The following is an 18,762-nucleotide window of genomic DNA, read 5'->3' as shown; positions in this document are numbered from 1 at the left end:
ATTATCCAAAATTTTAATATCACAAACATTTCTATTCTTTTTCTTGATAAAATAATTTTGTATATTAATGTGTTTCATTAGATTATGTAGACACATTTATTGTTTATGAGATTTCTATAATAATTAAAAACAAATTATATATTATATAATTTTTTTTTAAACTGAGTTAAGTTAATACTTTTTCCATATTAACGTTTATCTTATCGAGTTAAATTTATAATTTGCTAACTGTTAACTTCAATTTATCGATCATGATGTGTTCTGTTCAATTATAACTTGCCCATCTCTGCTTTTAGGATAATACGTAGTAATGTTGTATAATATATCAATATATCATCTATGATGAAATGTTTCATATACGGCTTGTACTCAGAGATCGGAATTAAATGTTTCATAAAGCTTATAAGCAAATTATATGTGACATTATAGTTTATTTTTAAAACATAACTTTGTACCTAAAACATTTCCAAAAATTGTCTAAATATTTTTAACTTAAATTATAAGCATTTAGTGAAAATCTCAAGTATCTCTACGGTTATTAGTTTTCATCGAATACTAACGCGTATTCTATCTATTTATTTATAGATAAATATATTTTGATTTTATACACATAACCTGATCTAAAAGAACATGCTAGCTTGCAACTTCTTAGTTTTATGTTTATTAAAAGGGGTTAAGTATAGGCAATATGTTGAACATTTAAGACAAATAATTTATTTTGAAGTATAATTTAGACTATTAGATTAGATTGTGTATAACGAGATTACCAAATATGTATATTATAAAGATTTTATATGATCTAAATATTCATACAATTGACAAGTTCATAATTCATAAATATGATTTTGAGGTATAATGTTTATTATGCTATTACGAAATACGAACAGTACCTATATTTTGTAGAAAAAATAGCTTAAAATTAATAGAAATATGAATGAGAATAGTAAATGCATCATGCATACATATTTAGAAACTTCCACCAATACAAAATGTATTTGGTGAAAATTCTAGATTCAAATTTTTACAGTTATTTACTTTAAAAATAAAAAAAAGTTATTTTAACATAATTAACACTATAGGTTTGTGTAAAACTCGCGTTTTAACCTAATTTGTTGTTGTTTTTATCGATTATTTTGAAAATTACTGAGATTTTTGATTTCTCACCACCCAACTAGATCTTATTTTCTACCAGAGCCATCCTTAGAATTGAACATTGAAACGTTATTATCTATTACTATTCCAATAATTGATGACTGATACAATAAAATTAAAATAAACATAGACACGCATCGTCGTAAAACCTATGTATAAAAATAAAATTGAGATGTGGCTTAGTGAGACGCGGTCGTACGCTTAATTTGCAGAAACGCACTTTGCGTAATACGTACCTATACCGGCTGCAGTTGCTAGCTCCCGAATGGGTGAAATCTCGGGAATTTTAGCAACATATCCTTGCCACACATACACAAAATACGTGTTACAATCTACCAACTAAAGTAGGCTAAAAACCTGTGTTGTTGAAGCCTTAATAAACTTTGGAAAAAAAAAATCTACCAACTTAAAATCCTACAAACAAATACACAAAAATAACCGCTACCGTACCACCCTACACTCAATGACTTATGATGACGTGAGTTCCCACTGATAATGATAAAAAAAAAAATTACATGTTCGACAAAAATTGCTTAAATAGTAAAAACTTTGGAGTTGAAAAATTAATTTATTACAAAAATGTGAATTCGTGCTCATATTATATTTATAAACTTATAAGTATAGATAAAATAAAATAAAATATATATTAATTAAAATTAGAAATATTTGTTTAAACATCTGTTAGGGGCGCAGGCAGCGTGTCTTCGCAGTTGAACATATCGTAATCTTTCACACCTACCATCTCTATACTTTTTTCCCAAAGTTTTTTGGCTAATTCTGGATCTTTGGCTAACGCTGACGGTTCTTTTACCTTACAGTCGCTAAAAATTAACAGTGTATATCATATTATTTTTAAATGTAATGAGAAGTGTACAAATCTGAGTATCACACAATATCGCGAACCTGTAATAGAGACCGTTTTCTTCTCCAGCTTTTTCGTCTATCGAACAATGCAAAGTAGTCTGAGCCCCTTGTTCCGGAGTCTTCAACCACGGATACAGAAAGAAACGAGCCAGGAATCGCATTCCCGGAAAGTACACTTGGTCGATAGTCCTTCCTAATTCAGTTTGAACGATGCCAGGATGCAGACAGTACACGTGCACTCCGGTACCTATGAGTGTTCGTGTTATTATTATTATTATTATTATTAAGTCTATTGTTTGTTAGAGACATCAATCCAATATTTGGATGCATTTTACCTTCAAGCCTTTGCGACAATTCCTTGGAAAACAGTACATTAGCCAGTTTGCTCTGACTGTAAGCTACCATGGCTGAGTAATTCGTATCGGAGTTTATGTCATCGAAATTAATCACACCTCCTATACATATAAAGAAGAAAATAATTATTTATTTAGATCATTTATATACTCATATAAGCTATATCGATTATATATATTATATGTATACAGAATAATTAATTTAACAGTGAACACTCATCATCTCTAAAAGTATTGATACTTTTGAAAATGTCGTTCTGTAATGGCTTCAAAGTACCCATAATTATGTATTTTTTAATTTTTGTTCTTTTTCTATAGAACATTAGTAGTTTTTGACATAATAACCGTTCAATACTAAAAGAATCATCCAGTATAGCTATGTAAAAATTGTATTAGTCGTAGAAACTAACTTGTGTGAGCCATCGATGAAACGTTAACGATGCGAGCTGGCGTTGAATTTCGAATTCTTGGCAATAATAGCGATGTGAATAGAAAATGTCCCAAGTGATTTACGCCAAATTGGGTTTCAAAACCGTCTTGGGTTTTGCTCTTAGGGCACGCCATTATCCCTATAATATCGATAGTTTTAACAAACCCTTATATAAGCTATTCTCTCACACACACTGACCGGCATTGTTCACTAACAGATGAATATGTTTTTCTTTTTGCAAAATGTTTTTTGCACAGCGTTTAATCGAAGCAAAAGATGCCAAATCCAATTCCTCTACGACCAGCTGTCCTAGATTATCGCCTTTTACGTCCGCCACTATATCCGTCACAGCTTGTTCCGCTTTTTTGACGTCCCTGCAAGCCACAATAACCTTAGCCCCTGCAATTTTAATTTACATTAATCAATTTGATAATTTATAAAAATAAGGTGTTATTTAAAATTATTGATTGTATATCTGATATACCTGAATATGTTTAATATTTAATATTTTTTAATATTATACAATAATTTATTATTCATTGTAAAAGCTGTTATGTTATAATTTATGAGTTACGACTAGATAATTATTTGATAAACTCTACCTATAAAATTATTTAATTGAGCACCACTCTCATCAAAAATGTTGCAAGACTATAAGAAAAATTTAATGTATCATCTAAAATAATATATATATATATATATAGTTAATTTATGAAAACCATTCCTTTGGTAACAGCTAAGTTATTTAACTATAAAATCATAAACCAGTTCATACTTAGTTATCTATATGAATATAATGAAATATATATATAAAAAAAAACTAAATAAATTTAAAAAACAATGTATAACTCGCATTCCCTTTGGTAACAGCTAAGTTATTTGACTATAATTTGATTCTAAAATAGCAAAAGTAGGCTAAATATTCTCTTTTGTCCAAAATATGCTTTGAGATGGAAAATAAATTTTTTCTCTGATGGAGACTATCTCTGATAGATCGTCCATATTCTTCACTCTCGTATAACTGCATAAAGCCAATAAAATATGTAAAAACCGAAAAATCCGCTCTCTTGTTATTACTTATTACTTATTATGCAGTATTGCAAGTAAACTAACATTTTAATTTTTGGTATATTATAAATTATGTTATAATAGAACATTTTAATCAACTAGTCGTTATCAAATAATTATTAATATTGTTATATAAACATTTATATATGTGTGCTTAAAATAATTGCAAATAAAACTCGTCTTCACTTTAAACTTCTCTTATCGCATATTATAATGCAGTGAACTATACATTGATTATGCACTGTGCACTACAAACAGAATGGTTCTACCGGGACCAGAACATCCGTTATAAAGTAATTATTATATAAATTATTCAAATATAATATATTATGTTCTACAAAGCATTTGAGAGAGGATAAATAAAAAAAAATATTCTCGAATTTTTAAAATTATAGGTATAGCATAATAATATTATTTTGTACATTCCAAATAAAAATTTAATTACAATAAACCTGTCATGAGTTATAATCCAAACCAAGAGGACTTTTCAGAAAAAAAAACATCTGTTGAACACCAATATTTGTGAAACTTAGACACTTGGTACAGTATAGATAGATATAAATAAGAGGCTTTCAAAATGTGGTGTTATCGTAAAATGTTAAAGATTAAATGGACTGAAGCGAATAGCAAATGAAGTAGTACTAACCAGAATTAAAAAAAAAAAAAAACGAGAATTGTATATTTGAATTAAAGTTAGAAGAGACAAAATTATAGGACATTTATAACGCCATGATAGTTTAGCGAAAAGCGTTTTAGAATTCAACTTATAAGAATATATATTGGAAGAAAAAGATCAAGAACGGAGTAGGTACACGAAATAAATTATGATAGACGTGGGAACGGATAGCTACAGAGAATTAAATGACTTAAGTAACAAGAGGGAAGCGTGGAGAACTGCAGCAAACTAATCAAACAATTGGAGACAAACAAAGAATAATGAATATAAAACATATAAAACATATAAAATTAATGATTGTAAAAGCTATAAGTATGTTTCGTTGTTTCAGTAGTAACTTGTAAATAACATAATTATTACAGTATTACATATACAATCTGATTAAATATTTTATACGAACCAGGGGTGTAATTAAGGGAGGGGATGAGTGGAATATATACCCCCAAAACTTTTATTTTACTGCTAACATTTTATATTTGGTGAAGTAGGTTACTGTTTGAGGCTTATAGATTTTGCTAAAAACATATAATCCCCCCGCCAACCAAATTCCTAAATACACCATTGATATAGACCTCTACTCGATATAAAATATATTTTGAATCTATTTTAAATATTTCACACTATTGTAGACTATATACGAAATAATTTGCGTTAATAGTATAAAGAAATTGAATCGTTTTTTTTTTATGGTCTACATTGGATTTGAATCTAATAGCAATATAGCTTTTATTATTGTATCCTTCTCGCGTCGATCGCATGGCTAGTATAGGCAGAAAAATCAATAGTGTATGTTGTAAATATTTAATGTCACTTACGTCTTATGCCAAGTCTATTATATAGGTAAGACATAATACCGTTTTGACGATAACGGTAAGGGCTGGTAGGGGGATATATTATCTATATGAATTTGTCGATGAGCTAGAAGTCTTTATTAAATTTTGTACTACTTTATACTTATTGTTAGAGTTTTGAACGTGCAACTATGTCAAGCGCAAAACAAGAGTATTTATTAGGGGAAATATATTTAATAAACTACGAACATAGTGACATGTCAAATAGGTACTCAAGTATAGGATTTATGTAATATTTTCGTGCTTGCAATACATATTTCTATGATGTGTAAAGAAATATAGTTTTAACCAACCGTTTAGTAAGTCGGTTTAGGTACCTACACTGAAACTTGAAAGGGATACTTTTTATTGAAGTGTTAATAGTCTAACTCTACAAGTAAATAATAATACAAGCAATTAAAAAGTGTTATATTAAATTGGAATTCCGGAAATGAATTCATGTTAATACTTATCAATAGCAATTAAAAATTAAATGAAAAACTTTATAAGAAAATTATTATTTTTTTTTTACTTCCATTGCTAACTGATACTAAAAAAATAAAAATCTAATTTTTTTGTTCATTTTTCATCTTATTTCATTCAGTGCGATAAGAAATGTACTAAATTCTAAAACAATATCTTTTTATTGCCGTTGCTCGTTTGACATATATAGATAAATGCCTAATAGTTTTAATAATAAAGTGTCTAAGTTTGTAGAAGCTGATGTAACTGTATTTGAATCAAATTTAGACTAAAAAAAAATATAATAATTTATAATTAATAGTATATTAATCGTTTTTTTTTTCAGAGAGATGGGTAGGCATCACTCCCGCTGACTTTTGTATTCACGCTTGAATCCTGTTTATTATAATTGTTTACGTACATTATTATTTATTATATTTGTATTCACTGCAGTGGGAAAATTATGATATACTTTCTTATGACCTCTTCTATAATAATATAATATAGGTACTATATAATATTATTTTATTGTTTAAATTAATTGCAAACGAATTAGATAGGTATATTGATATATTGTTTATATTATATTTTGACGGTGCGATTCAAATGAGCAATAAATCGTCCGATGATAATTATTATAATCGGTTACTATTCATTTCGTTGTTATAAATTATAATATTAAATATACAACAACTCGTATGAAATCGCCGATTAGATTATTATAACGATATAATATTATGTTATCTCGTCCAAGAATCGTGTGCTTTGACCACGTCATCCGTATAGGGGAGAATATTGGGAGGTATAATATACAAGCGTCCGGTGTGGTCCCTAAGGGCTTGTATGCGATTTTATTTCTGTAGCAAATATTATTATATCCGTGTTGTTAGTGTTATGTCTGTATTATACACGGATAAATACATTCCCTGGAAATCGCCCTCGATAAATCAATATTATATTTTATAAATCTCGTGCGCACTACCACGCAGAATTCCCTCGTGCGGTCGATTTGTCAGACGCGGTCTGAATTATTCGGACCCAACGGGCCGCAAAACGGTAAGTGAAAAAAAAAAATTGCATAACGAATTTGCAGAATTTACCAGTAATCGCTTAGGATGTGTCGATATAGTGTGATCAAATAACACATCAGACGCGCGATTAATTCGAATTACGATCGGCGGTCGATATCGTCGCCGGGTGTGAACGATCGGTTTAGCGACAGGTGTTAAGGGGGGGGGGGGTGGTTTGGTCCGCAACCACGTGTGGATATCGCGATTTGCTCTAATAACATCATACGATGATATTACGACGATTGACCACTATAATAATACGTCATAATATAGTGATAAATTATAATCATTTCGTAATTATTATTATCAATATAGTTATGTGCAACACGACAAAATAATATTATAATATATATTCATAGGTACCGATTCTGTAGAATTCTTTGGCCGTGACTTTGCCGATGCCCGTGTTCGAACCGGTGACGATGGCGGTCTTGCCGTCCAATCTGGCCGCACTCGTGCATTTACCGCTGAACATATTCAATTTTCGACCGCGCGCAAGTCCGACGACAATAACAATCGTTACAATATTTGGGTATAAAATTAGAATAATAAATTGTCGTACAATTTTATATTATATTACAATCATACAATCGCGTGTGTATCACATAGACTACAACAACTGTACAAGACGAGATCCACCGCTGCGGTGCAGCCAACGGAGACTAAAGATAGCGATGATAATATTATTACGATTTGCGGCGGTCTACATGTCGTCCGGAGGTTGAACCCACACGATTCGTGTCAGAGTCCGTCCATCTATTCCCATAGGGTACGACCCGACGACTACCAACTACCGACTAACCATTATTAACCGCGGTGGCGATCGTTCCTGTAGTACGGTTTTCGCCGGGCCCCATCAAGTGTTGCGTGCGCGAGTGCGGTCAAGTGTGTATCAAAGTGTAGCGTCCACGACGACGACGCCAAGGTTATCGAGTACCTCCCCCACTCCCCCCCCCCACATAGCATAGGTGAGTATTTACTATTTTCATCGCGTTACGACGCCCACCATCGTGCTGTGCGCATCTCGCAGGTATTCGATTGTTTTGATTTCGTTACGATTTTATAATAATAAAAATAACACAACAATATATAAAGTATATGTGCGAATATTATATTATACGTAAGATATAGCCATAATAATAACTGATATGTTAACATTACAGGTCACTATAGTACGTACCTACAAATGTTTACGGTCAACAAAGTTGTGTATAGGAACGGTCTATGTTCCTAACCTAATCGAGGTATCATCCTTCGCTATTGTACAACTATAACTGTGGATACCTACGCATTGAGATCATCATCGATCCGCGCACTCACAAAACGGTAGCAGAACAGCGGCCGTTGTCAAAGCGCAGTCAAGTCCTTTGCCACGTCCTCCGGTACCATTCAGTTAGTGCTATTATTAATGATGCGCTCGGCAGACGATTTTCCGGTTGGGTGTGAAGAAAGGACACCCCCCCCCCCCTCACATGTAATAAAACATCACAACTATCCAATGTACTCGCGACGGCTATTGCGCCACGTTGGCGCCAGTGGAGACGGCGATGTCGCCCGTTTTGGGAACCAATTTCCTATTCTTTATTAGTCATATTATTATTATGTATACCTGGTCATTATAATGAAATTTCACTCATGCGTTGTACTCCGGTCATTTCGTTGCGTGTCGCTTGTAATATTACTTTGATTATAATATCATCATTGGCCATCATATATTATATTATGATATACAAGTGAAACAATAGCAAATACCGCGTACAGTGTAAGCGGATCAAAAAAAAAAAAAACTCGCCACAACATTTGTCCAAATCTAAAAGTTTGGATTATAATATATTTAGATATCTATCTATAGAATACAGGGTACACGACCGTCGACATCGGCACTGAATTACTGAATCGATTAAAATTTTATTTTTTATTTTTTACGCACAAGTTATAAACATGTTATGGACCAGTAGATTTGCAAGTAATTTCTGTGTTGGAGGCCGGGTGATAAAAATAATACAATAAATGAGGTCCTGAGAAAAAAAATCATACGAAGCACATTGGCGGCGATCCCGCCGTATATTATAAATGGAGAGAATCAAAAATATCGGATAGCATGCGGACCTATAGGGGTAGATATTTGACAACACATTCTTATCGAATTTACCAAAAAACAGACATTTTTAGCAGAAACACAACGCACTTATTTGCCTGCAGTAATTTACTACAAACAAATTAAAACATAATATATTAAGTAATAATATGTTTTGATATTTAGTATGATATTGTATTATAACAGGACGCAATTAGTATATATAGGTACCTTAAAATAATATTTATTTTATTTTATCATAATACTATAATACTATATTTTATTTTATTTTAGCCTCTACGATTGGCTTCTACATCGGACACCGTTGGTCAGCAAAGGGCCTTATTTGTACATGGAATTATAGTTTATTGCGTTGTATTAAAATACGTGTAGGAACCTAATTCTGACTTTATTAACATAATAATTTATAACTAATTAAAAATCAGTGACATATCGTTGGATTCGAAGCGCAATATAATATAATAAACAGTGGACTATGTATTTTTTAAATTCCGTTAAAATTGCCTATACCAAACCCCTTAACAACAAATATTACAATATTGAGCATTGATTTTTTTGTTATTTATGACTGAGGATAAATTAATATCACATAATATTAATTTTCCGATTAGAAAATCTTGAGACGACTGCACGAGAACAACACGATGGTGATCAAAATTTAACTATAGACACAACGTTGCGCCTTCAATATTTCAAAACGTTTACGCTACATGCAGGTAATTTTATCATCGCACGACAAATTATATAGGCAGCACAAAATTATTTATAAATATAATTTATTGTGTTATATCAAAACGAGTATGGACTTTATATCAATGGTTTACTTGTGATTTAAAATCTAATAGCTTGATTATTATTATTTTTATTTTTGATCTATATTGTACATAAATTAAATAAACATTAATTATTTAGTTAAAAATTGAAAGTAAGTCTAAACTTTTTATAGTAGGGAATGCATGCTAAATTTCAGGGGACACATATTGAATTTGTTTACACTCAAAAGTATTCCAAATTATTTTTACTTAAGAATGCACCAAAACCAAAAGATAATTAATTAAGCAATTTAATTTAAATTAAAGTAAAACATATATTAGGCTACCTGCACACTATATTACAATTAAATTATCAGTAGACCTTAAATGTTATTTATATTCAGTAGAATTGTGAAAAATATTTTTATTTTTAAAATAATTAGCGTATTACGTTAAATGGCTTATCTAGTTTAAGTGTAATGATTAAAAAAATAATACAAAGTTTCTAATAAATAATTCACACTGTAATCAAAAACAAATTACATAAATATAGCAATATTCTTATAAAATATACTTAGCAATATATTTTTCGTATTATAATTTAACAAATTTTTAAGTGTTTTAAACCATAAAAATCATTATTTATTCTTCGTCAAATTATGAAACAATAATATTATAGGTACCTACATACATTAATCGAAAAAAATATGTATTCCTGGAGTTTTGATTTTAACTGTTAAATATTTATAAATGGTAATACCCGCCTACTCATGTAATTATAATTTATATTGCAATATTCAAACCATTGATAACTAGATACTAGACTATAATACCATTCGAAGTTATGAATACGTGACTGTATGAGTAGATATAAAGTATGTAGATACATAGAATTACAATTTTAACAATTTTTTTTTTATAATTTTCATGATATAATTTGTGCTTGGAAAGTTCCTTTAAAAAAGAAATTAGTTCACGTACATTTCATTAAAAATAAACTAAATCGTTTCTCATTCCAAAATAAATAACATTTTTAGTTCTTCAATAATTTTTGTATTGTGTTGATATTATTTCTAGAAATCATTGTTTAATTAGGTATGTAGTTGTTTTGTTTTAAAAATGTTTAATAGTTTAATTCGTTTTTTTATACAAGTTAAGACCAATAAGACCGCCTTGGCTGATTCGAAATTTGTGTAAATACTGTCAATATTTTCTTCTTCTTCTTCTTTTGGCTTTACAATTCTTTAAGAATTTTGACTGCCACCGTCACCGTTCTTCAATATAATCACGATCCTGAACTCCATCTTCCAAATTTGTCACTTCCGATGTTTCCAAGTCCTTCCTTATTCCTGCACTGTCAATATTATCGTATATTATAGCTCATTAAAACATTGACCAAATTCCTAAAAAAAAAAATATATAAAATTATGCCATAAAAGTTTAAATTTACGAATAAAAAAACCCTCTGAAAGTTAACAAAATTTCATTACGGTCCTACACATGAAAAAGAAACTATATACTTTCGTGTGAACGAAATCATTGGAACAAATTTCTTTGAACACGTTTCTTCCAACCACTGAATTTAATGGTACATATACAATTCATGCCGCCTCACGGACTTTTGGTGTTTTGAGATAGATGTGATGGGTTTTACTATATTATTATTTAAAAAATAAGTTTTGCACAATGATTAATGAAATAGAAAAACGCCAAATCCAATACCCTACAAAACTAGTGTTGTAATGATCCAAGGTTATTGCCCTTTAGGTCTGTCATATACTTCTGCCTAATATCCGTAACTTGTTCCGCTTTTTTAACACGACGACATTCCACTGTGACTCCTACGACACCTATAATCATTTATCAAGATAATATTTCTAAATTTCGGTCACTAAAATTCATAAGTTGTTGGTCGATTTTACTTACTTTTACATAACTTTGCATGTTTATATTATTGTATAGATTACAATTTAAAAAAAGGTAATTTTTTTCTAAACGTACATATTTACTTCACTTATTAGTACGGCTATGTATTTTACTGGTATTTTAGATTATTGGTTTTAATACATTGTTTATATTTTGCCAACATCTACTGAAATTGTTCCATATATTGAAAAGGTATAATTTCAAAGTTTATGATATAGTGTCTATACTGTTCAGGCAATATCTAAACACATATTATTTGAAAACAACTCAATCGATAAGTCAAAGGTAACACACTAACACATTTATATGTTTACACATATAATTGTAAGTCAATATGTAGAATGATTATACTTGTAAAACGTTGTAATATTTTGATGAAATCAATGTCGATTCTATGTTTTTTATAATAAAATTATATTAGTGCTCTACTATAATATACTGTGTATACTACATAATATTATACTAAATAAGCTAAAACGTCAATATTAACATTTAGCATATTAATTTTATAATTTTAAATTTATTTTCTATAATTGTAATTATAATTATAATTCAGCATATTTTAAGTAAGCATTGCAATATTTTTACCATGTAAAAATTCGATCAGTCTTCAGTATAACAAATTAAGCAGAAATAACAAGGTATTAACAATAAAAAAAGCGGGTAAGTCGTGGCTGTCGCTCTGTTGTACAGTAGGTTAATGTAATGGATGGGATTAAATTTGATTGCAACGATAGGTATCATTGTATACGAAAAACGTTTCTGAACGGAGATGATTTGTCAGTCTAGGATATATTATATTTAAATATTGTCATATATTCTATTTTGAAACAAATATTTTATTTTTCAATTAAGACGCATTTTGCATAAGGCATGGTTAATCAATTAGTGTAGTTATCATAGTTCATAATACCTTATATTATCATAGATATACATATACCTGGTTTGAGAATAAATCGTTATCATTACGCGATTTCATAAAAATTTAAAACTCAAACGCTCAAAACATTTTTCCTATAACGACGCTTCAAATTTTCTCTATAGCTATTTGAAGCAAAATGTATGGAAAACTTATTGTTGAATTTTATAACCTTAGATAAAAATACAAACAATATTATGAATTTTGAACTACAAAAAAATTTGCAAATATTCATGGTTTTGACGAATTTTTGTCAATATTTTAAATTCAAATGCTTATAAAAATTTAATTTGCATTTCCGGTGGACATTTTTTTTGTGATAAAGATTGACAAATTTGTAATAAATCTTGTATTAAATTTTCAAATCTTAGATTTAAAAAGAACATTTTTTATGAATTTTTAGCTTAAAACAATTTGCGAATTTTTGTGATTATTACGTATTTTGTCAAAATTCAAAATTTCAATGCTTATAAAAAAAACTTGTGACTATGAATTTATTTTATTTTTCAACTGCTATTGTAACAATATGTTAAGAGCCTTGTATTAAATCTTCAACATTTTCTACCCAAAAAATAAATTTATATCGATATTAATTTAAAAAAAAACTAATAATTATCGAAAATTGCATATACCTATGAATAGTACAACATAAGTCAAACATTTTTGAAAATTTCATAGCGGATAGAATATACTTATAAAAACATTCGATGAAAATTTCATGTATCAACGGTCATTTGTTTTAAAGTTACATCAATAATCAAAATCGATTTTGTCGAAAACTGATTGTGCGTAAAATTTCCCGTTTTTCCCTTATTGTTTAGTTTGTTTATCCCAATTATTTAAAAAAATATATAAGAATTTTTTACTTTTGACCACCAAAGTAAAAACTAGATTCACTTTTTGATCGAATAAGGTACTGAAGTCAAAAATCGAAGCACTTTTACTGCCCAAAAACGAGATGACAGACACAAAAAAAAAAAATATTCATGGTTTTGACGAATTTTTGTCAATATTTGTACTTCAAATGCTAATAAAAAAAAATTGTGCATATGTATTCTTATAATTTTTTAATCACTATAAGAATAACTTATAAGAAACTTTTTATTAAAGTTTCAAGTATTTTCATTGGGCCAAAAAAATATTATCGGCACTTCAAAAAAAAATTTTCATTAAAATTGAAAATTTCAGTTGTCTATAAATATCTCAAAAAAAAGTCAAAATATTTTGAAAATTAAATCATATAAAGAAAATGTCAATCTCAATAACTGGTAAAATTTTCATGTGTCTACGAATTATACTTTTTGAATAATAACAAATATTTAAATTCGTTTGAGGATAAATCGTTATCGTTACGCTATTTCGAAAAAATTTAAAATTCAAACGCACTTAAAATTTTTCCTATAATGAAGCTTCGAGTTTTATTTATAGCTATTTGAAGAAAAACTAATGAAAAACTTAGTGTTGTATTTTTAATTCTTAGTTATAAACACAAAAAATTTTATGATTTTTCAACTTAAAAATTACTTGCGAATATTCGCGTTTTTGACAGATTTCGTAAAAATTTGAACTATAAACACTTATAAAAAAAAATTGTGACTAACGATTTTAAATTTTTTTTATCTACAATTAGAACAACTTATAAGGAACCTTGTATTAAATTTTTATGTTTTTTTGGTTATCCAACATTTATTTACCGACACTTCAAAAAAAAATTCTCAAAAAAAGTCGAAAATATTTGAAAATTAAACTGTATATAGATATCACTAACATTAACATTTGGTGAAAATTTCAAGTATTTACAGTGATTAGTTTTTGAATTACAACCATATAAAAATATCGATTTTTTTGAAAACTGTTGGAAAATGTTTACCTACTTTTGACCTCTATAATGCACCAAGGATATTCACTTTTACATCGGAAACCACCCCCAAAGTTTGAAATTGAAGCATTATTTGATTAGTTATGCTGTACACAGATACAAAAACAAACATAAAAAAAAAAAAAAACACATCATTGTAAAATCAATACATTCATCACTTCGTTCAGAATCTAAAATGTAGTTTCAAATTTGAATAGCCTTGTAATAATGAATTTAATAAAAAAGATACTTAAAGGACACATAGGGAAGTAATTAATTTGAACGATCGCTGATATTCTGGCCTATGGATTATGACATAATTTCAAATTTAAGTACAAGGCTTTATTTAGGTTACCTACTATAAGAAAATAACAAAAATACAGGTAGCGCATATTTTTATTTTAAAACTTTAATATAATATAATATCTGATATAACTAAAAATCAATTTGATTTCGAAGATATACATTAACAGATATAGTCTACGAATTACTCAATAATAAATATGATTCATATTTTTGAGCAATTTTTTATAAGTCACATATAAAAATATAATTATGTAGTTTTTTTTGTTTTAATTTTTCATAGATTATACATTATACTATTATAGTAAATAGTAATATATTTCATAATTTTAAATACATTACAATGTACATACAATTTTTATATTTTCCTATAATATGCTGTTAAAAATAAAAAACTAACCACATATTTATAGTGATAAGTGATATTATAGTTAATTGGGACAAGCATCGATTTGACTGTTAAACAGTTGTATTATTGTATAACTTAAAAATAGATTCAATTATAGTAAAATGCATCATAAATATTGCACTATATTGAGTTGTCTAAAAGATTTGTATAATTAACACATAGGTATAGTTATAAATTATAATATACAATTTAAAATAATCTAAATAATAATGAAGTAGGAAAGATCTACTAAAAAGTTAAAACTAATGTTCTCAAAACATCTTCACTATAATGCACTACATTTACATTTCATGGTTTAACAAGATCATCTATGACTTGCAAAATAATTTTTAAAAAATATGCACAAAAAATGTCCAGCTAGTTAGTTAATTTTAAAGTTTTATGCCATATATTTTCATCTTTTCATCAAATGTGCAATAACGAATGATATCCATTGATAGATTTTATGTTAAAATGTTGTGTTTAATTTGTATTTACAATAAAATATAATTTTATAATTTGGTAATTTGGTTAAATTATTAAAAAATGAAATAAAAATAGATGTATACGAATTATTTTTATAGAGAATCATTTAACATTATAATAATGTATTATCATGACATTATTGTTATAGTTTATGCATATAGGTATCAAAATTATAAAATAATTGTTTATTTCAAATATTAGCCTTGAACACCTAGCTATTGACTGTTTATTATCTCATTTAATTATAGTTATGAGAATCGTAAATGTACGTATATGAATACAAAGAATCAATGTATGAGTTTATATGTAATTTTAATGATTATTGATTAGTATATATTTATAATTTGTTTGTTTAATATGTAAATAAGGTTGTTCATTCTGTGTATATTTGTACTAAAGTAACCGGACCTTAAATAATCAAGGAAGACATTTATTTGTTTTGGATTAATTATTTTAACGTTTTAATTTTTTTTTTTCCGGTATTTGGGAGTCCTGGAAATTGTATATAAACTGGACCTTAAAAATACTAATTACCGCGGTATGAAATTTATACTTTATTAGGAGCCTAGGATTAAACGAGTCTTAGTTGTAAGCATAAAAATGTTAATAATTGTATATTTAATTTTCTTTAAAATAATTTACAAAAATCAATAGATAATAATTTAGCTTGTTTTCATTTGAATTTTTTACAGATTGCTATTAAATGATACTGGCACGCATTCAGGATTTTTGTTTGAGGGAGGGAACCTATAAATTATCATTCTTTCCTTACACACAAGTAATCAATTATTTTTTTACTATTATTTTTAATATAATATAATTTTTATATTTTTTTATACCAATTATTTTTAAACAAAACAAAACAATTGAAATTATTTAGTACACATCTGATCAGCTAGTATTTTATTGACTTATCCATTAATATATAATATTATGGTAAATAATGGTAATTAAACAACACTACAATAAATTTCGTTTTCGTTTAATATTTCAGTGTGAGTTTTAGTCACTGTAGAGAACGGCCGTGGGATTCGAATGCGCTACAAATTACAGTCGTATGGGCTTGCCTTCTACTATACACGTGGATCGATTTAGTCGTATTTCAGTAATTTAGTGTAATTTTTTGTATGCAATAAATCGTCGTAAAACGTGTTGGTTTTCACAAAAATAAAATAATAAATATTATAGTATTACCTCTTTGCCGAATTTTGGAAGACGAGTTTAATGGAAGCGACGAAGAACACTTAAACATTATTTGATATCACCTTCACAATAGTAATCAGCTATTTGTAAAGCATAAATCACATCATACTTTAACTATTATTAAAGCAGGTGCTATTGACGGAATAATATTTACATTGAATCTTCGTAAAGTTTAGAAATATTATAATTTATTATATTTTGATGTCTTATTCAGCCAATTGCATGATTCACTATTGTTATGAAAAAATTATATTAACGCATGGTGGTGGCAATATGGATAAAAGATTAACTTAGCAGGTACAACATTTGTAATCACCAAATATGAATATTCCAGTGGTGGATCCAGAATTAAGTTTTTTTTTTTTTTTTTGGGGGGGGGGAGCATAGTCCAAAATGCAGTGAGCATTTTTGTATTCGATAAAACTATTACAATGAATCGTTGTGTGTAAGCAGGCCTTTACTAGGGGGGGACGATGACTCTTGGGCCCCCCTTAAACCCGCCACTGGCGTATTCGAATCAGCCCTATAAATGTCGATTCACGATTGTATACCGAAAAGCCGATTACACCAAGTTTCCCAATTTCCCAACAAATTAAACATTTGTATTATATAATAATGATTACTGAAATCCAACGAATTATTTAATCAGTTTTATACAAGCATAATACGAAAACAATTAAACACTTGTGCAAGGTGATTATTCATGTATACTGGCACAGTGGCACCTATTCAATGATTGTTTGTCAGCATTGTCGTCACATAAAAAGTAAAAACGCAGTTCATTACAATTACGATTTTTAGACTATAGGTAATAATGTGTATAATATGTATTTTGTATAGGTATATGTAATATGTATGTATGTATTCACTGTGGTCGAAGTGGAGGGGGGATACGGTGATATGTCATCCTTCTGCTTATTATTTTATTTTTTATTTTTATTTAGCTTCTAGTATAAATTATTATAGCACAACAATTAATGTATTCCCTCTACTTATTTTTTCTTATTATCGATTTATATTCCTGTTTAACATAACACTTTTATTTTTTTACAATTGTTTTTTTTTTTTTAAATAAGTTTTACAACAATACACTGAACATTGATATTTATTAATACCTATTATAAATATTGTTTAGTGTAGAGTTTAAAAGTTACTATCTTTTTAATTTATTTTACAAAAGTTAGTAAATAATATAACAAATGCAATATTAGTATTTAAAAAAGTTTAGCTTTTCAATTTTTTTTTTGTTGTATAATTTTTATATAATGCATACTGAATTTATAAGTTGCACAAACATAAATACTTTAATCATAATATTATATGTATATAATTATACATTTATACATTATAAATGTAATATTTGTTATGTTTTAAATTTAAAATATAATTAATTGTAGGTAGTTACGTAGGCAGATAACACCAAGCTAAAAAACTAAAATGTATACCATGAGTAGGTATATAAAATTGTACTATAAAAAAGGTGTACAACAATGAAACTCTGCCCTCCCTCCCTTAATAGGTTTATGACTAAATCATATATGAAAAGTATACAAATCGAGGGCATCCCTCCACTTATTTTAAGCCACTTCGACCATTGTGTATGTATCTAGATGAATATATTTAAAATACAATAGTTTTTTTTACACTGATATGATAGAATCTTTGAAAGTTTATCTCAATTCAAATTGAGGAAATCGCAATACAAATGTTATGTTTATCCACGTTTATAATCTTTACATTGTTATACTTGGTTATTTTATTATTCATCAGTAAAAAAATCTGAAAATACGGTTGCAGCAACACTACTTTGATTCGTTTCCCATTCTTGGTTGATTTATGACTTGTGTAGTTGTGTAACGTGAACTATATACAGGTGAACTAGATGAAGTGTAACCATATTATACACCACGAGTCTTGGTATACC

The 18,762-nt window shown here is 28.2% G+C and overlaps 1 protein-coding gene and 1 long non-coding RNA gene across 2 annotated transcripts; one reads left to right on the top strand and one right to left on the bottom strand.

Moving 5' to 3' along the window:
• Positions 1–1,700: 1,700 nt before the first annotated feature.
• LOC107171055 (retinol dehydrogenase 12-like) lies at positions 1,701–7,773 on the bottom strand. The gene is made up of 6 exons (XM_089224006.1): positions 7,269–7,773; positions 2,998–3,198; positions 2,780–2,938; positions 2,352–2,471; positions 2,056–2,263; positions 1,701–1,973 (listed from the first exon to the last, which is right to left on the bottom strand). The coding sequence occupies exons 1-6, from the start codon at positions 7,378–7,380 to the stop codon at positions 1,823–1,825; spliced, it is 951 nt and encodes a 316-aa protein (XP_089080132.1). The 5' UTR covers positions 7,381–7,773; the 3' UTR covers positions 1,701–1,822.
• An 8,279-nt stretch (positions 7,774–16,052) lies between these two features.
• On the top strand, positions 16,053–16,767 carry LOC149057601 (uncharacterized). Its single transcript, XR_016191038.1, has 3 exons — positions 16,053–16,223; positions 16,328–16,413; positions 16,630–16,767. It is a non-coding gene; the product is annotated as an uncharacterized LOC149057601 (long non-coding RNA).
• Positions 16,768–18,762: the final 1,995 nt, after the last annotated feature.

The sequence above is a fragment of the Diuraphis noxia genome, unplaced genomic scaffold (genome assembly GCF_037042655.1).
Source record: "Diuraphis noxia isolate RWA-SAM2 unplaced genomic scaffold, SU_Dnox_SAM2 contig0003, whole genome shotgun sequence".
Taxonomy (NCBI): domain Eukaryota; kingdom Metazoa; phylum Arthropoda; class Insecta; order Hemiptera; family Aphididae; genus Diuraphis; species Diuraphis noxia.
This window is presented reverse-complemented; position numbering and strand designations above follow the sequence as displayed.

What these genes read in the sequence shown, in the direction of transcription:
- LOC107171055 (XM_089224006.1), bottom strand. Translation starts at nt 7,380, where the DNA reads ATGTTCAGCGGTAAATGCACGAGTGCGGCCAGATTGGACGGCAAGACC. An exon ending in TCTGTTAGTGAACAATGCCG is followed by an intron (nt 2,939 to 2,997) that starts GTCAGTGTGTGT and finishes TCGATATTATAG; the next exon opens with GGATAATGGCGTGCCCTAAG. An exon ending in GAAAACGGTCTCTATTACAG is followed by an intron (nt 1,974 to 2,055) that starts GTTCGCGATATT and finishes GTTAATTTTTAG; the next exon opens with CGACTGTAAGGTAAAAGAAC.